The sequence below is a fragment of the Salmo salar genome, chromosome 02 (assembly GCF_965601325.2).
Source record: "Salmo salar chromosome 02, fSalSal1, whole genome shotgun sequence".
In the NCBI taxonomy this organism is placed as follows: domain Eukaryota; kingdom Metazoa; phylum Chordata; class Actinopteri; order Salmoniformes; family Salmonidae; genus Salmo; species Salmo salar.
This window is the reverse complement of record NC_138292.1, coordinates 58,236,110-58,262,282: the sequence shown is the minus strand read 5'-3', so window position 1 is coordinate 58,262,282 and position 26,173 is coordinate 58,236,110. Positions and strand designations below refer to the sequence as shown.

The window sequence follows — 26,173 nt, the reverse complement described above, 5'->3', positions numbered from 1 at the left end:
GGTTCACTGTTACTTGCCTCAAAGCGAGCATAGAAGGCATTTAGCTCATTAGGTAGGCTCGCGTCACGGGGCAGCTCGAGGCTGGGTTTCCTTTTGTAATCTGTAGTAGTTTGCAAGCACTATCACATCTGACGAGCATCAGAGCCGGTGTAGTACGATTCGATCTTAGTCCTGTATGGACGCTTTGCCTGTTATATGGTTCTTTGGAGGGCGTAGCAGGATTTCTTATAAACGTCTGGATTGGTGTCCCACTACTTGAAAGCGGCAGGACTGGCCTTTAGCTCAGTGCAGATGTTGCCTGGAGTCCATGGCTTCTGGTTGGGATATGTACGTATGGTCACTGTGGGGACTTCATAGTCGATGCACTTATTATTGATGTCGGTGACTGATGTGGTATACTACTCAATGCCATCAAATGAATCCCAGATTCCAGTCTGTGATAGCGAAACAGTCCTGTAGCTTAGCATCTGCTTCATCGGGCCACTTCCATATTAAGAGCTCCACTGGTACTTCCTGTTTGAGTTTTTGCTTGTCTTTATTGAATTTTTAAATCATTACTGTATGTCTAATAAATCACTGTATGTGATTTTGCATAATTTATTTCCCTGAGCCTCAATTTACTTTAAAATGGTTAAAACCAAATCGAAACTGCATAGAAATGACAATGGACCTATATACATTCATACAGTTTCTTGACTGTGGCTAGCTTGCCAGGGATCATGGAAAATTCCCCAAATTAACCAAATTCAGCAGTTTTTTGTTTCCAAAAAAAGCTCTTACACACAGTTTCAGAGTGTTATTTCGGCCTCCTAATGTGAAAAGCCCTCCGGAACTATCATTACACACACCTGGCCCTATTCCCAGTGATTAGTAATTGTATAAGTCTGCCCTTGGTTTACCAGTGTCCTGTCGATTATTGTTACAATGTCCGTTGGTTCGTGTGAGTACCTGTGCTATGTTGTGTTGGCTTTCGTGCCGTTGTGGATTGTGCGGATGATTATGGTTTTCGTCCCGTGTGGTATCATTGTGTGCATGTGTGTTAAGGGTCTCGCCCCGGTGTATTTATTCAAGGTACTCCTCGCTCTTTTCCCTGTGTTTTGTATACGTGTTTGTTTGGTCTTCGTCCCCGGGCCTTTACATGGCACGCTGAAAATAAAACCCTATTACGCATTCCTGCGCCTGTCTCCCGTCCCTTCATACCAACGTGACAGATAAATCAAAAAAATCGAATTTTTTACTGCACTGCGCCTTTAACTTGTAAGATAATGAGCTTCCCCTTTAATACAGTATGTCCGCTCTGTTTTTCTATCCTATGTGAGAAGCCCCATGCGTGTCAGGTGTGTGGCAAATCCTTCAGCCAGAGCTCCAACCTTATCACTCACAGCCGTCAGCACAGTGGCAACCAACCCTACTACTGACCCCGCTGCCTCTTCGGTTTCCAACGCAAACTGGACCTGAGGCAGCACCAGGAGAACAAATGCACATAGACTACGCACACGTAGGTTCTCTGGAACATAAACATTTACCTGGAATGGATTGGGCCGAGAACTCCCCACCCTCCCTCTCTCTGTCAGCCCTACCCTAAAAGAAGTATGGATTTATCTAAACCATAATATCAACAGGTTTTATCATATCGTCGAACACAATCTTCAAAAAGGCAATCATCTCAGCAGGCGGTTAATTGTAGAAGCCTAGGGCTATGCAATGGCATTCACAAGCCTTTATCACAGTCAAGACACCTATTTAATAGTAATATAAAACAATGTAATATAATAGAACTAAATATTTTTCCAAATGAAAAAAGTTGGCAGTGTGAAGGCATGTGCATCTCCTGCCTCGAACAGTTATTCTCAAATAGTGATAATTTGAAATGAGCTCAATTTGGCGAGTTGAACCACCATTTTTTCAGGGTTACAAACCAAAAAGAATGTGGTCTTTGGTTATAAATCGAGTTTTGGTGTCCGACATAGACTTTTTTTTTTGTTAAAAGCGCTGTCACAATGCCACCATTAAAATGCATACATATTTGATGCAACGAGGGTATAAATTGCTTATTTGGTCGATATTACTTACCAAGCAAAGCAGAGCTGTTTTATTGAGGTACAAATATCCAGTGCTTTTTCTTTTTGCGCATAGGTGCATACAGACATGGTAACCGCAAAGTGTATGTGGCTCAGCCAGGACTGTTAGAATTGTAACAGAATGAAAACATTTGAACAATGTGATTTAACAGTTTGATGTTGTGAAAATAGATGGCAAAAATGCAGAATGGTGTTAAATGCCTGTAAACAGCTTGGGGAGAATTTTTTTTTCACAGATTTAAATCAGGGGCGCAACTTTGATTTTATAAGTGGGGGATATATATACACTGCTCAAAAAAATAAAGGGAACACTAAAATAACACATCCTAGATCTGAATGAATGAAATAATCTTATTAAATACTTTTTTCTTTACATAGTTGAATGTGCTGACAACAAAATCACACAAAAATAATCAATGGAAATCCAATTTATCAACCCATGGAGGTCTGGTTTTGGAGTCACACTCAAAACTAAAGTGGAAAACCACACTACAGGCTGATCCAAGTTTGATGTAATGTCCTTAAAACAAGTCAAAATGAGGCTCAGTAGTGTGTGTGGCCTCCACGTGCCTGTATGACCTCCCTACAACGCCTGGGCATGCTCCTGATGAGGTGGCGGATGGTCTCCTGAGGGATCTCCTCCCAGACCTGGACTAAAGCATCCGCCAACTCCTGGACAGTCTGTGGTGCAACGTGGCATTGGTGGATGGAGCGAGACATGATGTCCCAGATGTGCTCAATTGGATTCAGGTCTGGGGAACGGGCAGGCCAGTCCATAGCATCAATGCCTTCCTCTTGCAGGAACTGCTGACACACTCCAGCCACATGAGGTCTAGCATTGTCTTGCATTAGTAGGAACCCAGGGCCAACCGCACCAGCATATGGTCTCACAAGGGGTCTGAGGATCTCATCTCGGTACCTAATGGCAGTCAGGCTACCTCTGGCGAGCACATGGAGGGCTGTGCGGCCCCCCAAAGAAATGCCACCCCACACCATGACTGACCCACCGCCAAACCGGTCATGCTGGAGGATGTTGCAGGCAGCAGAACGTTCTCCACGGCGTCTCCAGACTCTGTCACGTCTGTCACATGTGCTCAGTGTGAACCTGCTTTCATCTGTGAAGAGCACAGGGCGCCAGTGGCGAATTTGCTAATCTTGGTGTTCTCTGGCAAATGCCAAATGTCCTGCATGGTGTTGGGCTGTAAGCACAACCCCCACCTGTGGACGTCGGGCCCTCATACCACCCTCATGGAGTCTGTTTCTGACCGTTTGAGCAGATACATGCACATTTGTGGCCTGCTGGAGGTCATTTCGCAGGGCTCTGGCAGTGCTCCTCCTGCTCCTCCTGGCACAAAGGCGGAGGTAGCGGTCCTGCTGCTGGGTTGTTGCCCTCCTACGGCCTCCTCCACGTCTCCTGATGTACTGCATTCAAAAGTGACCAAAACATCAGCCAGGAAGCATAGGAACTGAGAAGTGGTCTGTGGTCACCACCTGCAGAACCACTCCTTTATTGGGGGTGTCTTGCTAATTGCCTATAATTTCCACCTGTTGTCTATTCCATTTGCACAACAGCATGTGAAATGTATTGTCAATCAGTGTTGCTTCCTAAGTGGACAGTTTGATTTCACAGAAGTGTGATTGACTTGGAGTTACATTGTGTTGTTTAAGTGTTCCCTTTATTTTTTTGAGCAGTGTATTTTTTTATCCGGTCGGATAAACACTCCAAATAGTGTACCCTTTGAGCCATTGGGTAGGCTATGTTTGATGCTGTAAACTAACCTCTCCCTCGTCTTTCACCTTTTCTCATTTCAGTTGAACACTCCAGATGAAAATCACCTCTGACCAGTGAAGAGTACGTGTGCGTGCCCATCTGTCCCTGTGTTTTTCAGAGGGAGAATAAAAAAAGAATCTGACCGTTTTTTATTTTAAATGTCTCTCCCTGATCTCCCAGTTCATTATGCATCACGTTTTATTTGATTTTATCCTATCCTCCAGGGGCTGCAGTTTTACTTTTCTTTTCCTTGTTAATCATGGTTGTTTCTATTTTTTTGTTAATTAAATAATTGAAATTAAAACTTTTTATAACAATTATGTCACTGTTTATTTTATTTTTCTTTACTAATAGGAAATTCTGTCAATTTTCTGAAATGTCCCAATCCCAGTGATTCTCTTATTTTTTATTTTTTACCATACTTACTAATTAGAGAAGTTGGAGATTGGCTTTTCACATTGCAGCATATCACTGAACATGAAAGATCAATGTTGAATTCAAATGTCAGAAGACAAACCTAGATGAACACTATAGAATATATCAGATTCAATTTTGCCTGTCACAAGTAGAGGGCACTATGATCATAGATTTCAGATGTCTTCCACTATAAAAACATATATATATATATATATATATATATATATATATATATATATACTGAACAAAAATATAAATGCAACATGTAAAGTGTTGGTCCCAGGTTTCATGAGCTGAAATAAAAGATCACAGAAATGTTCCATACGCACAAGAATATTATTTATCTCAAATTTTGTGCAGAAATGTGATTACATCCCTGTTAGTGAGCATTTCTCCTTTGCCAAGATAATCCATCCACCTGACAGGTGTGGCATATCAGGGAGCTGGTTAAACAGCATAATCATTACACAGGTGCGCCTTGTGCTGGGGACAATTAAAGGCCACTCTAAAATGTGCAGTTTTGTCACATCACAATTTACATTTGAGTCATTTAGCAGACGCTCTTATCCAGAGCGACTTACAGTAGTGAATACATACATTTCATTCGAACCCACAACCCTGGTGTTGCAAACACCATGCTCTACCAACTGAGCTACAGGGAAGGCCAATGACACAATGACACATGTCTCAAGTTGAGGGAGCGTGCAATTGGCATACTGACTACAGGAATGTCCACCAGAGCTGTTGCCAGATAATCTCTACCATAAGCCACCTCCAACGTTGTTTTAGAGAATTTGGCAGTACCTCCAACCGGCCTCAGAACCGCAGACCACGCAGACCACGTGTAACCATGACAGCCCAGGACCTCCACATCTGGCTTCTTCACCTGCAGGATCGTCTGACACCAGCCAGCCGGCCGGACAGCTGATGAAACTGTGAGTTTACACAACTGAAGAATTTTTGCACAAATTGTAAAAAAAAAATACATCTCAGGGAAGCTCATCTGCATGCTCGTGTGGGCGAGCGGTTAGCTGATGTCAATGTTGTGAACAAAACCCTATGATGGCAGTAGGGTTATGGTATTTTATGTTTTTTAAATTAAATAGTTTTAACCTCATGTTTAGTATGAGCAGGCATAAACTACAGACAACGAATCAATCGCATTTTATTGTGCGGTTCATCCGCCGCCATCACCTGATGTTTCAGCACGATAATGCATGGCCCCATGTTGCAAGGATCTGTACTCAATTCCTGGAAGTTGAAAATGTCCCAGTTCTTCCATGGCCTGCATACTCACCAGACATGTTACCTATTGAACATGTTTGGGATGCTCTGGATCGATGTGTACGACAGCGGGTTCCAGTTCCTCCAATATACAGCAACAGCCATTGAAGAGGAGTGGGACACCATTCCAAAGGCCACAATCAAAAGCCTGATCAACTCTATGCGAAGGAGATGTGTTGTGCTGCATGAGGCATATGGTGGTCACACCAGATACTGTTTTTTTAAAGCTATATCTGACCAAGAGATGCATATCTATATTCCCAGTCATATGAAATCAATAGATTAGGGCCTAATGAATTCATTTCAATTGACTGATTTCCTTAAATGAACTGTAACTCAGTAAAGTATTTGAATTTGTTGCATGCTGCGTAGTATATTTTTTTGTTCAGTACTCTGCCCTTGAATTGCGTTCCCATGCAAAACTAGACAGATGGCTAACAACTAAGTCTTCAATAAAACTCCCAAGGCGTGACTTTTCTTGAATGAATATATTGAAACGTTTATGTTGTGAAACTGCAAAATACAGAAAAGAATATACTTTAGTATTCAATTCAAATCGACATACTGTAGCTGTACATGATACATTTCAAGTGCATGAAAATACAAAACACGTGCCAAGGTACCATGCATCTGGCATGACGCCAAACCATGTAGCTAATTGTTACTCATATGGTAATTGGCTAACTTCTTTCATTACTCTAATAATGTACAACCATCTCTGTAGAATAACAAAGCATATTACACTAGAAACAGTAACAAAACTTCAGTATTGTATGTTTTACAATTCGTTTGCATGACGCACGAGCAAAGTAATACAGCTGACGACATACATGAAAAGCGTTGCAATTTGTGTGAGTAAATACAACCAACCAACATTGATATGTAAGCAACTCTATCAATAACAAGATTATCATCACTAGCTAAATGCTTGAATCGAACTTACAAACAACTATTTTCCGAGGCTGAAGCGTGACAAGAAATAGCTACACTGAAAGACCTGCACCGTAGCAGGTTAGATGCTTCTATGCGTGCAGAACGAATTCTCTACTTCCTGTTTGTGTACAGTCTTTAAGTACCAGAAAGCTCCACTAGGGGGCGAATAACACCATGGAACACAATGAAAATCCATCTTAACCATTGTGATACAAATATCTGTTACCTTCTAACAGGATGGCAGCACATTCAGTATTATTCCACCTTTCCAAATGACCACCTATTTATTAGTCTATGTATACATCGGTTTCAGTTCAACATCTGTTTGGGATCTGTGGAATGTCACTCCTGAACTCAGAGTGACATGTGCTACGTTCTGTACATTGAGTCGGGGGCAGGATACTTGTTATTTGGCCATTGGCCAAGTTGTACTGCAGGGACTTCTGATTGGTCAACCCCAGGCTAGGGTGGGGGGTTATAAATGGCATCCTGTTCCTTTGTTCAGTGGGGAAAAGTTGAGGACAGAGGAGACTTAACATCTACCTCCCAGCATAACATCTTGATTTGTCCTCTCTGAATAAACCTTTTTTTCTCCCCCTGATTTGCTTTGGAGTTTGTGTTATTGAAGAATAACATAAATTGCTAACAGTCTCAAGAACATGCATATCCTTGCTTCAGGTCTGGCACCTATTACCATACCCTGTTCAAAGGCACTTACATCTTTTGTCTTGCCCATTCCCCGTCTGAATGGCACACATACACACTCCATGTCATTTTAGGTGAAAATTGGGAAAAAAGGGTCTGATCCTTAAGAGGTTTTAAAGAAGGATTTACAAGCCTTGAGACAATTGAGACATGGAGTGTGTATGTGTGCCATTCAGAGGGGGAATGGGCAAGACAAAAGATGTAAGTGCCTTTGAACAGGCTATGGTAATAGGTGCCAGGTGCACCGGTTTGTGTCAAGAATTGCAACACTGCCGGGTTTTTGACGCTCAACAGTTTGTGTATCAAGAATGGTCCACAATCCAAAGGACATCTAGCCAACTTGACAGGACTGTGGGAAGCATTGGAGTCAACATGCACCAGCATCCTTGTTGAACACTTTCGACACCTTGAGGTCCATGCCCTGAGAAATTGAGGCTGCTCTGAGGGCAAAAGGGGGTGCAACTCAATATTATGTTGTGTTCACTCAGTGTATCTTTTAGTGTAATGATGTAATTGTCTATGTAAGATTGTATTTCTTCATTGAGTGGAAGACCCGTGTATTTGTAACCGTGTAGGTTCCGTCCCTCTCTTCGCCCCAACCTGGGCTCGAACCAGGGCCCCTTGCACACATCAACACCTGACACCCCACGAAGCATTGTTACCCATCGCGCCACAAAAGCCGCGGCCCTTGCAACGCAAGGGGAAACCCTACTTCAAGTCTCAGAGCGAGTGACGTCACTGATTGAAATGCTATTAGCGCGCACCACCGCTAACTAACTAGCCATTTCACATCGGTTACATATTCATGTAAGTGATATTCTGCAAGAATCAATGGGTAGCCTATAATTCATTCGAATATTATTTTTTTTTAATACTGGAAATCAGCAATGTAATCACTCTACTTTGACAATTAATGTTACCCACCTAAGAAAAAGTGAGTGTGTATTCTGTAAAATTGTATTTTGACAAGTAAGTCAATGTGTCATTCCAAGACATGACTGGGGTTGCTACCAGATTTCCATCATACTGATACTTATTTCAACATAGGTCAACAACAAAAGACTGTAATCATGTGTTACCTCTAGGCCAAAAGAAAAATGTGCAACATAGGACAAGGATCGGTAAACACTGGATTAATGAATCATAATTAATTAACAATTAAACATCAGTTTTGATGAGATAGTAGAGGATATGTCATTTACTTCACTATGGTCTGAATCGAAAACTGCTAGGCAATCACTGAGTTGACTTTAATAACCATTGCGTCTGTAAAATTCAGCTCTGGCAAGAACATCCTTGGAGTAGTCCCCCCCAGTGGTGTTCTCATCCACTCTGCTGTATGAGTGGACCTTATCCAGCCCGATATTGTAGGCCGCTAATCCCCCTGAAAAAACAAACACAGGCTGTAATGTAGCTATGTAATCTATGTAGTTGTATAATGCATAATACAGTTTGCATTAAACTTATGACTGATCATCTCTATCAAACTCTGGGCAGTTTCCTTTAAGGACATAAAAATTGACAGCTGTGCCATAGATTGCAAAATTGTTGGGAAGAGATTTGATGTACTGATTCCTTGGCACATGGTTTATGAACTGATACAGAACCACGACAGATTAAAAACTTAGAATTTAAATTATTATACAAAATGATTGCAAACAATAGAATGTTCTGTTATATATGGGGGATACAACCATCCCACATCTCCAGATTTTGATGCGAAGAGACAGAATCATTAGATCATTTGTTTGGGTATTTTCTATATGTAGCTTGTTTTTGGTCGCTGGTTCAGGAATGTCTGAAGAATTGCAACATTTACCAGGAGCTAACTCTGCAAATAGCACTGCTGGGTGATTTGAAAAGTCTGTAACGCCCTGGCCATAGAGAGGGGTTTTTGTTCTTTATTTTGGTTAGGCCAGGGTGTTACATTGGGTGGCCGTTCTATTTTCGTTTTCTAGGTTTTTTGTATTTCTTTGTTTTGGGCCCTGTGTGGCTCCCAATCAGGCACAGCTGAAGTTCGTTGTTGCTGATTGGGAGTCACACATAAGGAGCATGATTTTCCTTTGGGTTTTGTGGGTAATTGTTTCTGTTTCGATAATTTCCTAACAGGACTGTTTGGCTGTCGTGTTTTTGTTCAGTTGTAGTGTTCTCTTTTTGTTCTAATTAAATTCAAGATGAACACTAACTCCCGACAGCCGTTACAAAGTCACAGTCAATCGATAAATAAAATAATAATACTTTTAGCAAAGGTTTTTATCTTTGGTTTGCAATCTGTAGACTATGAGAATTGAAAACTGGATGGTCTTCAGAGATAGATGGGAGGGGTTGACGGCAGCTGAAGGATGGGATTAAAAACAAACAAAAGATAACTATTGTAAAATACATTGTTAGTAAAATCTATATAGTATGCATAAACTGGAAGTAGAAGCCGGGGTGTTGTTTCCCATAAGTTTACTCCAATTAGGAGAGGGGTGGCAGGGTTAGGAGAAAATAATAAAGGTAACTTTATTTAGAAAGGATAGTGATATATATACACTGCTCAAAAAAAGAAAGGGAACCCTTAAACAACACATCCTAGATCTGAATGAAAGAAATAATCTTATTAAATACTTTTTTCTTTACATAGTTGAATGTGCTGACAAAATCACACAAAAATAATCAATGGAAATCCAATTTATCAACCCATGGAGGTCTGGATTTGGAGTCACACTCAAAACTAAAGTGGAAAACCACACTACAGGCTGATCCCCCCCCCCCCCCCCCCCACAAAAAAAAAATTAATAAATAAAATAACGATTGGCAAGAAGGGCAGGTCAATTGGTAGGCTATACCTCTCAGCTGCTGCTCTTTGGTCCATGAAGGGAATTTTCTCTGAACCGATCTGATTATATCAACGAGAATCCCAGTTGCTTGACTCAGATGTTCCTCACTGTCCCATCCCCCCCGTGGAATGTGCCAGTTTTTGTCAACCTATAAAAAATATGCAATAGAAATCTATGGACACCACTTACATTGTATTGTGAAATAGGAAAAAGGCTCTCTTGTCTGCAAACAACAGTATAACAAATGTACCTGCAAAACTGAGTACCTACCTGCATGAGTCCAAATGCATTTCCATTGTCCCCCCAACCATTGACCAGTCCTGCTCCTGTCCCAGCCCTGGTCTCTCGTGAGATGATACCAGCTATGATGGATGGCTCCACTCCATGGTTTCGCCCCACCCGCTTTATGATGGACTTATACTTGTTCATGTTTTTCAGTTCGTCTGCCATTTGGTGAGATCCTGTTTGTAAATGAATGTTTGTATAAGAACTTATTATATTTTAGTATTTGTCAGAACTTGTAAGAGTTGCCAGAGACCACTTACAGCTTTATGAGGTACAAGTAGCATCAACCTTCATATCATAGGCTGTAATCAAGACAATTCACTTGAGATTAAATTCAGAGTGCACAGACTACACAAAACAAACCCAAACTGAAGTGTATATTAGTACAAGCCCTGTTGTAAGCTAGCAGTGATATTCCAAAAACACAAAATGTATATAGATTTCTGGTAGGGGAGAGTGGGGTAAGTTAAGCCATTTTTTACATTCAGCATCACTCCGTCAAGGAAAATATAGTAATCTTTCTATTAAATATATCTACATATATTTCAGGATGTTGTGTATCCCGGGTATGGGGTACGTTGAGCTGAGGTACAGGGTAAGGTGTGCCACCTAAACATTTTTTAACTAAATGAAATATTACCATTACCTTTTTAAAACTCTTTATTTCCCAAACAATTCAAAACAATCACAATAGCTTTTTTGTCTTTTAATCATTTTAAGCACCTAACAAACACTGTGCTTTTGTTTTTACACTTTTAACACAGGCCAGGCCCCATTGTTACCTCATATCCCAGTGATAATGCATTGCATTATGCTTGAGAAGAAAACATTTCAATTTGCTTATGGCCATTGGCTCAACTTACCCCAAGGCAAACATTTTGATTATATTAGCCCACACAACTACAAGGATGCACTTTCATGCTAGGTTCAGAACCTCATATTGAAGCTTATCAGGATGTATAGAACAATCTTAAAATGATCTAATTTGGTTTAGATACGAACATCATGAAACCTCTGACACAATAAAATCATTTTTGGGGGCCCAACTTGCTTACCACTTTTTCCATGTGGTTTCTTCCTTCACAGACTCCATGAAATGTTGACCTCTTCCTAAATATTTGGTCAAGTGAATAATTGTGTGTATGGTTTTCTTGAAACAAGAGTGGCTCAAATTACCCCACTCTCCCCCACATATACATTTCAAATAAAATATAATACATAATATGACAAAACTAATATAAATATATGACAGGATATTTTAACTGGTGCACCAGTTTTTGTGAAATAGCTTTAACTAGCTAGATTTTCATGCAAATATTCAAAAATCTGCAAAAATGCACATTTTCCCACCAGTTGTGTGTCTCTTCCAAATGGACTTGTTGCTGCAATATATAACTTTTTGGGTGGCCTGACCAAATTCACATAGAAATGTTAGTTATAGATCTGTCATTCTCATTGAAAGCAAGTCTAAGAAGTGGTCTGTTCTATGTGCACTATTTCTATGCCATATTTTAAGTTTAGTTTTTGCCATTTTTTTTTACTTTCAGTTTTGTACACCAGCGTCAAACAGCTGAAAGTACAATATTTTTGGTTATGGAAAATATATGTCACAGGGTTTAGATGATACAATGGTTCTCTACACAATGACTGCCAATTTCAGTTTGTGACAACAAGCAAACTATTAGAAGTTTATCCAACCAGCAATTTCTGCATATTGCATCTTTAGTTTATGTACCTAATAAAAATCGAAAGTTCAATGTTTCCATCGTATTTTCAACTCTACGGATAGTTTTGTCACAACTGTTGCGTTAAATAGCAAATGTGCCTGCCTGCACTGTTTTTGGCTCGTGCGCTCTTGCCAACGACTCACATATACAATGCGGATGTTGCCAACTAATTTTCAGGGTAAGTTGCTAGAGGCAGGTTGATTTGTTGCTAAATGACTCTGTGATGTCATTGCGTGATAAAGTAAAACTGCGTCATTACGTAGAATACACAATAACGTTACTCAAATTGACTGGCCATCTCGGCAACAAAATATGTTTGACATTTGTTCAGGTATAGACTCCCACTCTATTCTGTACTTCTGGCTGTACAATTTTGATTGAGACGTGTTGATTGACGTTGTAAATTCTGTTCAAGATCAAACATTCGTGACCAACTATATTCATTGGGTTTGGCTCGTCGAACACGTACTACTGCTGCTGCAGTCAGCCAACAATGATTTGCAATTTGCTGAAATTGCTGCTGGCCTGCTGCTGACGTCACTCACAATGCACTTTTGCAGCAAGACACGTGTGTTGTGACTGAGTGTGTGACAGAGAAAATCGTTTTTGTGTCATTTAGAGGGAAAATGTGTGCATTTTAGCGTTTGAGTCACTTTTCAAAAGTTGCTAAAACTTCTAAATACATTTTTTCAAGTAGCTAAATTTGTTGCTAGGTGCTGTTTGAAAAAAAAGTTGCCAGTGTTACAGTATAGCTTCCGTTCCTCTCCTCGCCCCAACCTGGGCTTGAACCAGGGACCCTCTGCACACATCAACAACTGACACCCACGAAGCATCGCGCCACAAAAGCCACAACCCTTGCAGAGCAAGGGAAACAACACTTCAGAGCGACTGACGTCACTCGATTGAAACGCTATTAGCGCGCACCACCGCTAACTAACTAGTCATTTCACATCGGTTACACCAGGGTAGTCTGAAAAGTTGCTGCTAAATTGGCATCACTGGCTACATGATGAGATTATTATGGAGAAGAGCAAGAATGTTTTTATTTGTCAAACGCAGTCAAGCATTGATCATCATGTCACTAGAATAAGACCATTGATATTTATTGTAAAGGAGCATCAAGCTCATCACTGTGCACTCCGTAGACTCCACAAGCCCAGGTGCTGGTTCAGTTCATCACAATTTATTTCATCTGTAGCCAAATACAAGTAACTGCATGGTTTCCCGTGTCGTAGTGACTCCCTATGATGGTTATTATATCAATATTTGCGCATTAAGGCATTCCCACCAACATGTTTCACATTGGTAAACGTTGGTAAACATTTTACCGAATCTTCCTGTTTCCATCACAGCTGTCCTGATTTTTTTTTTTAAATACAGTATGACTTTAACTCTCATAAAAACTGTGGATGGAAACGTGGTTGGTGGATGGACCCGAATCACACCATTTTGGCTCTGTTTTCAAAAGATAAAAGCTTACCTATGTTGATGTTTTGATTCTTGAAACTGGAGATTCCTCAAAATGTATAAACTAAAACTCAAGTGCTGCTGTTGCAAATATGACAATTATGCCTGACTTAAATCCTCGCACTTCTACTTTCTCCCAGATAGTTCTCGCCTCAGCCCATGCACAACTGACTTCCTTTAGGCAACAATGTTTTTATAACGGACATGGAAAGATTAGGGGCTGACGTACCAATTGCAAGCAAATTGCATTCAATGGCCAAGCTCCTCCCCAGCAGTGGTGGAAAAAGTACTCTATTGTCATACTTGAGATAAAGTAAAAATACGGAAATAGAAAATGACTCAAGTAAAAGTGAAAGTCAACCAGTAAAATACTTCTTGAGTAAAAGTCTAAAAGTATTTGGTTTTAAATACACTTAAAAGTATCAAAAGTAAATGTAATTGCTAAAATATACTTCAAAAGTACAAGTGAAAGTATATATAATTTCTTATTCCTTATATTAAGCCAACCAGATGGCACAATTCTCTTGTTTTTATTTATTTATGGATAGCCAGGGGCACACTCCAACACTCAGACATCATTTACAAATAAAGCATTTGTGTTTAGTAAGTCTGCCAGATCAGAGACAGTAGGGATGACCAGGGATGTTCTCTAGATAAGCGTGTGAATTGGACCATTTTCCTGTGCTGCTAAGCATTCAAAATGTAACGAGTACTTTTGGGTGTCAGAGAAAATGTATGGAGTAAAAACGACATAATTTTCTTTAGGAATGTATTGAAGTAAAAGTGGTAGTGGCCGGAAGTCCACTCGCGGGTTATTGGGAGAGGATGGAACTAGGTGAAACTGGGCCGACGTTCTGCTAATTATCTCAGAGTAATCATCTGATCTGTTGCGAACACAGCACACAAAGTTTTATAGACTTAATGCTTTGCCAAAGTTTTAAAAAATGGCGTTGTTCATAAGGAGTGCAAGCAGGGGCGGAAATCCGGGGGGGACACGACCCCCCCATCCTGGGAAAAATATGATTTGTCCCCCCCAATATATCACTGAAACATAACTATGTAATTTAAATAATATTAATAATACGCAATGAAAGCAATTGTGCTGATTATAGACACTTAATAGCGCGTTTTTAAGTTTCAAAAGATTGCAACCCCCCCACCCTTTGCCGCACAATGTTTGATCCACTGCCAGTTCCTTAGTTGGCAAGGTAACAGAGGGGTCGTATCTACTGTCTGAAAGGCACTCAATGAACGTAACTGACGTGAGGTTAATCCAGTCAATCGCACCATAGCAATGTTTTGTTTTATGTTGGCAGGGTTCATACAGACACTAGCTGAATGCAGAGCTAGCGCAGAGCTAGCGTGCAAATATTAACTATTAAGCTAGCTAGTACCTATTCCATTTATGTGGCCTCGTCAAAGATGGAATCTTTGCTATCGTCAATTTATTCCAAGATCAGCATGCAGATGATGTAAATTAGTGCTTCAAAGTCCCTGTGATAAGGTTAGCGATAAACTGAAGTCCAAACTGAACAGAACTACACTCTCTTCTACCATTGTCTTAAATATATTTAATGGTGTCGTTACAAAAGCTAAATTGTCGCAAGGGAACTTTTATTTATTTATTTATTTTATTTCACCTTTATTTAACCCGGGTAGCAAAGATTATAGCAAACACCACTGAAACGGAATTGGTGCTCGCCAGCTTTGCAAATTCAGCTATTGTTGGAAGCCAGCCAATATGAAACAAACTATTAAAATTACAAAAGGTTGCAGCATATGTTGTGTAAATGGTGAACTCATACAGCTGTCAACTCTTGTCATTTTAATCCGTTTCACATTTGCTAGCTACCTTTTAGATCGAAGCCCAAATAGAATGATAAAAGATAAGATGATAGAAGCCCATCTCCTACTGTAAATAACCTACACACTGTGTAGGCCAGCCAGCCAGCCAGCCAGCCAGCCAGGTAGAAAAATGGCAGAAAAATAAAAGACGGACATCAGAGTATTTTTCAGTACACCAAAACGCAAAGTAAGAACCCTAGTAGCCTAATATCTCAAAGACTAGTTGATAAAATGTTCATAAGAAAGAAATGAAATTCTAATGGAAATGTTTCACAACGATGTCATTAGACAGAGCAGGCAACAGATGGCACACAGACAGCAGAGTTGGGGACAGATATGCAGGGACAGAGTGGCAGAGACAGGGAGTCTCAGGTAAGTTTGTTGAGTCTTTGTTTGGCAACATTATGAAAGGTTCTAAAAATGTTTGACTTGTAAAATAGGAACATAATTGGAAAATGCCATGGTTACCCCCACTCTCAACTTAAACTGGTGACTGAACTAAGATTTGTTAAAGGCAATGGTATTGCTGTTGTGATTAGTTGTGTAGTTTTGGGTACCGGTAGTTAGGAGTACGGCAAACACCTTATTTCTTTGGTTCCTCAATATACATTTACCATATTACAATGTAGGCTATGTGTTACAGCACTACTTTTGGTGTCCCCCTCAGGAATTGCTCTTGAGAAAATTTCATGTAATTGTCCCCTCCAAAGTTGATATCAGATTTTCGCCCCTGAGTGCAAGGTCGAACGGAGTTTGTGCACACATGCACTTCACAGAGGAAGCGTTCCCTAACGGAAATATGCAAATACATGTTACAATGTGCCAACAGGATCTCGCTAGCTCTTGCTTGGCTTTGCCCACCTCCTTGCTTTTTCTGCCCACTATGCTTCATTTGCTCCCACTGTAAATTACATAGATGAACTATATTGGGTTAGTTATGAATATCTTTGCTTGGGGCTCAATCCAGTCCATATTGCGGAATTTCAGCTTTAGAAATTTAAAGGAAATGTTCCCGCTTTAGTGGAGACTGCATTCACAATAAACGGCTCAATCGTCAATTATCTTTAAATTTGTCTCGTGGAATCTATAAAGCTTCAGCTTTACAGACAGAATAGAGCCCTTGGTCCTGGGAGCCCTATCAATACAGCTGATTCAAATAATGAAGCATCAAGATTTGATTAGCTGTGTAGTGCTAGGGCAAAAAACTAAACAAGCACAGCTTGAGGTCCCCAGAGGACTGTACTACAAAGCAGGATCAATAAGTTAGCTAGATAACTTACCTTAATGTTCTGAAATAACTAAACCAAAAAAATCTGAATATCATTTTGAAATGGGCATGGTCTCAGTGACTGAACAACCAAAAACACATTTCTAAATGTAGCTTTCTTAATGAACCAGAAAATCTATAGTTATTTCTGGTCTTCATCCAAGTTAGTTGGCTAACTCATTGATTCTGCTTTCTGGTATACCCCTCTGGACAGAGTTTTGGAAACGCTGGCTAATAGGCCTTGTGGCAACTGCTTGGGATGTGTCTCGGCCGGGGGTGCCAGTTTTCTCAGCTTCACCCCTTGTAGGCTACACACAGTCAACATCCCCTTCTGCTTCCACAAGTGGAAATGACAGAGCCACCTCAATGTATTTCAATGGGGAAGGTGAGTTGGGATAGGCGCGTCAGGTTGCATGAGGCTCCATAAACCAATTTTAAGTCCAGCCAGATATAGTGTGATTCATACTGTATTTTCACAGGAGCTGATCACGGGACAAAATATCATAACGAAACTCAAAACAAAGTGATGATTTAAGATGCCCTCCGGGATCTTAAGCACAACAAATGTCTTAACATATTGCAAGAATTGAATTCGTAGCACGTCACACAATTTACCAAATTAATATGATATCATACAAAATGCAAAATTCTTAACATATCATACGAAATGGAAAACATACAGTGCCTTGCAAAAGTATTCATCCCCCTTGGCGGTTTTCATATTTTGTTGCATTACAACCTGTAATTTAAATTGATTTTTATTTGGATTTCATGTAATGAATGTACACAAAATAGTCAAAATTGGTGAAGTGAAATGAAAAAAATTATTTGTTTAAAAAATGTTGGGAAAAAACCCCGGAAAAGTGGTGCGTGCATATGTATTCACCCACATTGCTATGAAGCCCCTAAATAAGATCTGGTGCAACCAATTACCTTCAGAAGTCACATCATTAATTAAATAAAGTCCACCTGTGTGCAATCGAATTTCACATGATCTCTCGCATGATCTCAGTATACATACACATGTTCTGAAAGGCCCCAGAGTCTGCAACACCACTAAGCAAGGGGCACCGCCAAGACACCATGAAGACCAAGGAGCTCTCATAACAGGTCAGGGACAAAGTGGTGGAGAAGTACAGATCAGGGTTGGGTTATAAAAAAATATCCAAAACTGAACATCCCACAGAGCACCATTAAATCCATTATTAAAAAATGGAAAGAATATGGCAACACAATAAACCTGCCAAGAGAGGGCCGCCCACCAAAACTCATGGACCAGGCAAGGAGGGCATTAACCAGAGAGGCAACAAAGAGACCAAAGATAACCCTGAAGGAGCTGCAAAGCTCCAAAGTGGAGATTGGGGTATCTGTCCATAGGACCACTTTAAGCAGAGCTAGGCTTTACCGAAGAGTGGCCCGAAAAAAGCCATTGCTTAAAGAAAAAAAAAGCAAACACGTTTGGTGTTTGCCAAAAGACATGAGAGACTCCCCAAACATATGGAAGAAGGTACCCTGGTCAGATGAGACTAAAATGTAGCTTTTTGGCCATCAAGGAAAGCGCTATGTCTGGCGCAAACCCAACATCTCTCATACCCCTGAGAACACCATCCCCACAGTGAAGCATGGTGGTGGCAGCATCATGCTGTGGGGATGTTTTTCATAGGCAGGGACTGAGAAACTGGTCAGAATTGAAGGAATGATGGATGGCGCTAAATACAGGGAAATTCTTGATGGAAACCTGTTTCAGTCTTCCAGAGATTTGAGACTGGGACAGAGGTTCACCTTCCAGCAGGACTATGACCCTAAACATACTGCTAAAGCAGCACTTGAGTGGTTTAAGGGGAAACATTTAAATGTCTTGAATGGCCTAGTCAAAGCCCAGACCTCAATCCAATTGAGAATCTGTTGTATGACTTAAAGATTGCTGTACACTAGCAGAACCCAAGGAGCTGAAGGAGCTGGAGCAGTTTTGCTATCCCAGTGGCTAGATGTGCCAAGCTTATAGAGACATACCCCAAGAGACTTGCAGCTGTAATTGCTGCAAAAGGTGGCTCTACAAAGTATTGACTTTGGGGAGGTAAATAGTTATGACGCTCAAGTTTTCTGTTTTTTTGTCTTATTTCTTGTTTGTTTCACAATAAAAAATATTTAGCATCTTCAAAGTGGTAGGCATGTTGTCAAGGGAGGCGAATACTTTCGCAAGCCACTGTAATATACAATTGGATGACGTAGTACACAAAAAACGGGGAACACTTTTGGCTCGTGAGCGCCACTTTCAAAACTACTGGCAGAAATGATCCAAAAGTTAGACAGTGCATCATTGCATAGGCTAAACACATTCTTATCTAAATTTTAACTGCTGCCTCATTTTAAAGGAACAATATAGGCTAGTCCACAGCAGGAAGAAACCAGATGTCATTGTTTTATATAGCCCTTTATATACCTGACACTAACATTCGTCCTGATCTTGTCCACATTCACATTGTGCCCACATTTAGACAGGAGTGAATGATTAAAAGACCCGTTGTGAACTGATTGTGATCAGATCTACCTGACCAGCTCCAGAGGTGGTCCGCGACAAATTGTTTCTGGATATCTTACAAGGGAAAATAGATCTGGATGGTCAAACCATTTAAATCATAACTATACCGCCTTCTAAAATCATTGACTCAAGCCATCAATTATTGAGAAAAAAAAGTCATTATTTTGAAACAATATCTTTCAAATAATTGGAATGCTTGAAGGGACCAGGAAATCTGGTCACAATGTGGACACATTTTAAAACAATGGGTAGATGTGACAAACCTGTGATTGGATTATCTTGATCGGATCATAAAACCATGGCTAATGAGACAATGGCAAATTAAGCCAGAGCCAATGCTGAAAGTTTAAATATTTGTATATCTGACATAATATAGGATAAAATAACTATTCTACCCCAGGTGCAGAGCCCAATGTGTGGTGTGTGGCAAAGTCTTCAGCCAGAGCTCCAACCTCAGTTTTCGCAACCAGGAGAATCACAGCACCGACCTTCAAGCTAAGACCCTGGCTAAGCTGGTGAGTCAATATTGGAGATAACATGGGACAGCATCCTTGTTGAACACTTTCAACACCTTGTAGTCCATGCCCGGATGAATTGAGACTGCTCTGAAGGCAAAAAGGGGTGCAACTCAATATTAGGAAAGTGTTTTGTACACACAGAGTATCTTTTAGTGTAATGTTGTTATTGCCGATGTAGGGTTGTTTCTCTTCACTGAGTGGAAGACCAGTATATGCGTGTAAGTGATATTCTTCAAGAATCAATGGGTAGCCTATATTTCATTAATTTGAATTATTAAAAAAATAGCTGTAAATATCAGAGTGGAACTTTAAATTATGAGCAGGAACTGGAATACGCTGTCGTACATGTCGATCCAGAGCATCCCAAACATGTAAAATGGGTGACATGTCTGGTGAGTATGCAGGCTATTGAAGAACTGGGAAATGTTCAGCTTTCAGGAATTGTGTACAGATCCTGGTGACATGAAGCCGTGCATTATCATACTGAAACATGAGGTGATGGGGGGGCGGATGAATATTACGACAATGGGCCTCAGGATCTCGACATGGTATCTCTGTGCATTAAAATTGCCATCGATAAAATGCAATTGTGTTCGTTGTCCGTAGCTTATGCCCACCCATACCATAACCCCACTGCCACCATGACGCACTCTGTTCACAACGTTGACATCAGCAAACTGCTCGCCCACACGTCGCCATACACGTGGTCTGCGGTTGTGAGGCCAGTTGGACATACTGCTAAATTCTCAAAAACGACGTTGGAGTGCGGCTTATGGTAGAGAAATTAACATTCAATTCTCTGGCAACAGCTCTTGTGGACATTCCTGCAGTCAGCATGCCAATTGCACACTCCCTTCAAACTTGAATTCAATTTTCACCTCCACCATTCCTACTGTTCCTACTGTACAGCACCATACGGTTCAAGTTTGTTTTCAAACTATAACATCTAACATTTCATTCAATTAAGTAACATTCTTTAAAAAGACTGAAATTAAGTCAGACCCCAAAAAATATCATATTCACGCACAGTATACACGTATATCTTCTTTCTTACATGATTGTGTATTTGGATAGTAAGCAAGCATAAAACATCACAGGAAGGGTATAGATGGCTCTAACACGTGTGTCTTCATGAGTGCAGGGGTCTGGTCTGGTACCGTGTCTTTAACCCCTCTCTGTTTGTCTTCCCCTCCATCCCCTCCCTTTTTTTGATAAGGCACGAAAATGAAATAAACGATATTGTATAATTGGGATGATGGAATATTGAATAAGTGTGCTTCAAACTGTTGACTTGAAATGATTTGTAGCTATCGTCTCTATCTGTGCGAGAGAGTGCATTCGACTCAGTTTCGCTACCAGAAACACGTAATACCGTAAAGTGTTGTGTATTCGTGCATAACAATTTAGGCAGAAACTGGCTTGACCATTTTGCGAGTGTCAGTTCAGTTAACAAATGGTCACATTTGTGCAGCAGGTTTTTTCAAAAGCTCCCGGCTCGGCTCAGTTTAACATTTTGAGGATCCTCCAATTTCAAGAATTTTAAGAGAAAACATCAACATGGGTGAGCTTTATGTTTTTTCAAATAGTGTACTTGTGTTTAGTAGTTGGAAAAGATTTAGTAAATAAAATATTTGTTGTATTTTGGCATAGGCCTATTACCTTACAACAGGACAGTTAACCTCAGCTTGTGTTTGTCTTGTTGAGATAGGATTATTTTGGTCAAAGTGTGGAGACAAGTATGGAGACATTATGAAGGTTGAAACTACTGGTGCCTCTAAGGAGACAGCAGATGCTGACGGCCATGCTAGAGGTATGTGGTCTATGAAACTAACAGAACCTACATAATCAATACTAATCCATACATCCATCTCATTCACAAAAAGACTGAAAACACATTTACTTTACAACAGGTTATAGTGGGGTGAGTGCATCTGAGAGAATGGCAGAGGATGACGAGGATGACGTAAAGAGGTACATTGACATCATCAAAGAGGTGGGGAAAGAGAATGAAATAGCCCCAGCTCTCATCTGTGGCATCATATCAAGAGAGACCAGAGGTGGGAGAGCAATACGTAAACCGTCCCCACCAATCATCCCAAAACAAGGCTGGGGGGACTATGGAAAAGGCTTTGGGTTAATGCAGGTAGTCACTCATGCAGTGATCATGCATCTCATTTCTTTCAGGGACACTGATGGAAAAAGAATTCAATATCTTTGCTGCTGCCGAAAACACATCATAATATATACACAAACTGTTTCGACTTGGACGCATACAGTACGCTTTAGTAGCTTTGCACGAGCGAGCCAGCCAGCATATTTCCTGTGTCTGTAGCATGAGAGAGGTTGATGTCAAAATACAACCCTTGAACAGGATGTTAGTTTATCACATGGTCTTACCCCTAATCTATCTCCTTAATGTTGAGTGCCAAGCAGAGAGGAATTTTTACAATCTTTAGTATGACTCAACCGGGGACCTTCCGATCTCAGGGTAGAAACTCTAATCACAAGGCGACTGAGTTGGTATCTGGATTTGTGAAGGAGGCTAAAAATTGAGTTTATACAGATGAACTTTAAAAAAAGCCATTGAACCTATTTCTGTTTCCATTACCTTTTATTGTTTGATGCTGAATGACATGTTTGAATGGCATTACAACAGAAGTGAAGTACTGTCCATTGATTTCCATAATATATTTCCTAGGTTGATGTTGACCCAAATGGTGGCAACCACAAGAGAAAGGGTGAATGGGACAGTAAGGAACATCTTGAACAAGCCACTGGGATTCTAATTCATTTCATCGAACAAATCAAAGACAAGTTTCCTAAATGTACCAAGGAGCAGCAGCTTAAAGGTACAACGTTTGATAGTTGATAGATACTTGCTGGGTGTGTTGGGTGGGGGGAATACAATGGCAAACAATTCTAACGAAATCAACTGCACTGCATGGCTGGTTGGTAATCCGGCCATGATTGTTACTTTTCAGGGGGAATAGCTGCCTACAACCAGGGGGATGGAGCGATCGATTCGCTATGTGAGGAAGTGGATGAGAACACCACTGGAAAGGACTATTCCAATGACGTTGTTGCCAGGGCTCAATGGTATCACACCAACTTGGTCTGAGGGAAAATAAACCAGAACATTACATCGTATGGTTCACAGTTTTATCCAAAATATTCTCAGGCGTTGAGTCATTCAATCATTCTGATGTGTTAGCATTGCAGTTCAGCAAGAGACATACACATTTGGCAAAAAACCTTCAGTTAAAAAAAATATACACAGTTAAAGGGGCAATCTGCAGTTGCTATATCATGTAATGTCAGTCCTTCCAAATCAAATCAAATGTTATTGGTCACATACACATATATAGCAGATGTTATTGCGGGTGTAGCGAAAAGCTTGTGCATCCATAGCTCTGTCTAGGAATTTAGTGGTAACATTTCTCCAGCCCCATCCCTCAGCTTTTTACCTAGACAGTGCTGGCGAGAATGCTTTGTTTTTGTTTCAACTAATGATTGCCCCTTTAAAGTAGGCTAACTGTAATTAATACTACAAACACTCAATACTACAAACTCTGGTGATTGAGTTATAAAACTGCGTGGATAATAGCTAAATCTTTCTTCTTCTTCTTCAATTCATATCATTCATTTTGAAAGAGATAGTAGCTTTTGGACTCCTTATCATTGACCAGCATCCAGACCATTGGAATGACAGAGGATCCAATAGGTTACATTGTGTAGTTCAACTTTCAAACTTCCTCAGGTGTTGGACCATTCAGTAACCTGCTATGATGATTAAAGATACATTCACAATATGTTATACACAATGTAATATGAAGGTTTAGTTTGATGTATTTGTCTAACATTGTAGTTGCTACGTATTTTTTCTAGTTCAGTAGTCTGGTTTTTCCAATCAACATGAAGATCAATGTAATGAGGAATGTGTAAGGGTTTACATTGTGTTAAAAAAAAATGTATTATAATGTTATGTTTGAGTCATAAGAGGCAGGCAGGCATCAGGCAAAACTCTCTTGTAACAAAACTTTTTGGAAATTTTATTTGTCTTTATTAGATTTTAAAGTGTTAAAAAAATATTTTTAATATCCTGAGGTATTCACAATATAATGGCATTTATTCTGTTTGAAATATTGAGGAAATGAGACAGGGAAATGAAAGACAACAAAAAGCAGAGTTAGACAGTAGCTGTGTAGATTGATACAACTGTCAGAACAAACCCTTTGAGTCATTCATACATGCATACAAAAAGCCTTGGAATTGAAATAGCCATGGAAAAAGTACACAATTTCCCCCTTGTAATAAAGCAAGTCATGCAATACTGTGATTAGAAACCCTAGAGAACAAGCAAATGATTCTATACCAAAACATTTTAAAACAGGGGTTCCACCTCACATACTTAGCATGTTAGCTAACCATGCCTCTAACCCTAACCCTTTAAGCTAACCCTTCTCTTAACCCTAACCCTAGCCTAGCTAGCGTTAGCCAGCTAGTCAGAATTCGTAACATATCATATGTTTTCCAATTGTAACATATTGTACGTTTTGCAAATTCGTAACATATAATACAAATTGTAATTCATAACATACGAAACGTAACATATCATACTAAATGGGGACATACATAAATTAATACATACCATACGAAACGTAACATTTCGTACTAAATGGAGTGTCTCGGAATAACGTACAGAATAATACGAAATGCTCTGAGACTAGGTTGCAAATATTAAAAGTATGCTAATCAGGCAGCCATGTGAGGCTCTTTTCACCAAAAAGAGCCTTTAAAAAAAAGCTGTTTGTACGCGAACGACCCATCACTTGCAGCTATTTTTTGAGGCTTCAGTTTCAGGGAGAAGGAAGAGGTGCGACTGTGTGAGGAGGAAGTCATTAACTGTTACATTTTTGCGACAGGTTCTTGCAAAAGCTCCCGGCTGCGCTTAGTATATCATTTTGAGTATGCTCCAGTTTTAAGAATTTCAAGAGAAAACATAAAAAAGGATAAGCTTTATTCAGTGCTGTCAAATGGTGCAACTGTGTTTAATATTTGTAAAATAGCTTTAATAAATTTGTTACGTGATATCTCAATTGGCCCAAGGGGGTCGCTGCATCATTCGTGGGGGATGACATGTTTACCGTTGCCTTGTTACTTTACAATCTCTGTCTATTTATATAAGGTGATAGGTTTGGTTTCTGAGCTTTAACTATTATTAATCATTAGTTATAAAAGAGACATGAGGAGTGTCATAATGAAGCTTAGGAGGGGCTGAGTGCAGGGGAAAAGATCACATGTGGCAGTACTGATAAGGGGAGGAACCATTTAAGGCCCATATCACTCAGCTCCCTGCCTAGCAATAATGATGCAATGTTTGGTGATAACGAGGAGACTCTACCCAAAGTGGGGTATGTATACTACCACGGATGAAGCCATGTTTTTGTCTAATGCAGCTGTATTGACCCTCTGGGAAGAATAAACTTGGTTTAAGCTTTCATAGTGTCTGTTGAGTTTTTACTCTGAAAATTAGAACCTAACAAAGGGATGCATGCATCTGAGAGAATGTCTGATAACAATGACGTAATGAGGTACAAGGCCATTATCAAAAAGGTGGGGGGAAAGTATGAAATAGACCCAGCTATCATCTGTGGCATCATCTCAAGAGAGTCCAGAGGTGGGAGAACAATACATGACAAGAATGGCTGGGGGGGGACTATGGAAAGTCCTTTGGGCTTATGCAGATAGGCACTCAGATTATAATTAATTGATTGGAGTCACTGATTGGCCAGAGAATTCCAGTCACCTGGGTCGTATTCATAAGGGCAGGCAACACAAAGCATTTTGAAAAAAAAAAAAAAAAGGCAGCTTTCTTATTGGACAAATCCAGGTAGTCCCTCTGTTTTCTTCCGCTTGGTGCCTAATGAATACATCCCTGGTGTCCAAGGTATGAATCAGGCCCTCGAAGCCAAGATTTGAGAGCTATGAATGGAATTTATAGGTTAATAAATTTGTTAATCTTATTTCTGTTTCCGTTAGCTTTTTTGATGCCGAGTGCCATGTTTGAATGAGATTACAGTGGAGGCTGGTGGGAGGACCTATAGGAGGACAGGCTCATTGTAATGGCTAGAATGGAACAGAGTCAAATGTGGTTTCCATACGTTTGACACCGTTCCAATAATTTCATTCCAGCCATTACAATGAACCTGTCCTATAGTTCCTCCCACAATCCTCTTCTGATTACAATGTAAGTGAAGTGCTGTCCATTGATTTCCATCATATTTCCTAGCTTGATGTTACTCCAAACGATGGCAACCACACTCCAAAGGGAGAATGGGACAGTCAGGAACATCTCAAACAAGGCACTGAGATTTTCATAAATTTCATCAAAAAGATCCAGAGAAAGTTTCCTGACTGGACCAAGGAGCAGCGGCTGAAAGGTACGTTTCATACTTCCTGGACCAACCAAATTTGTGGCCCTTGTCAAGAACGTTTTAGCCTCTTATGGA

The 26,173-nt window shown here is 40.2% G+C and overlaps 2 protein-coding genes across 3 annotated transcripts; one reads left to right on the top strand and one right to left on the bottom strand.

Annotated features, from left to right (window-relative positions):
• Positions 1-8,049: 8,049 nt before the first annotated feature.
• Positions 8,050-13,753, bottom strand: LOC106587400 (lysozyme G). Its single transcript, XM_014175758.3, has 4 exons — positions 13,506-13,753; positions 10,284-10,474; positions 10,023-10,161; positions 8,050-8,575 (listed from the first exon to the last, which is right to left on the bottom strand). Exons 2-4 carry the CDS (start codon positions 10,461-10,463, stop codon positions 8,442-8,444), a joined length of 453 nt encoding a protein of 150 aa, XP_014031233.1. The 5' UTR covers positions 10,464-10,474; positions 13,506-13,753; the 3' UTR covers positions 8,050-8,441.
• Positions 13,754-21,008: 7,255 nt separating this feature from the next.
• Positions 21,009-25,162, top strand: LOC106587409 (lysozyme g). Of its 2 annotated transcripts, none has more exons than XM_014175780.3 (5): positions 21,009-21,225; positions 21,373-21,474; positions 21,575-21,657; positions 22,363-22,513; positions 22,646-25,162. In XM_014175780.3, the coding sequence occupies exons 1-5, from the start codon at positions 21,222-21,224 to the stop codon at positions 22,780-22,782; spliced, it is 477 nt and encodes a 158-aa protein (XP_014031255.1). In that variant the 5' UTR covers positions 21,009-21,221; the 3' UTR covers positions 22,783-25,162. The 2 variants fall into 2 exon arrangements, with proteins under 2 accessions (XP_014031255.1, XP_014031245.2); XM_014175770.3 differs by having other exon boundaries at positions 21,043-21,225; positions 21,575-21,807.
• Positions 25,163-26,173: the final 1,011 nt, after the last annotated feature.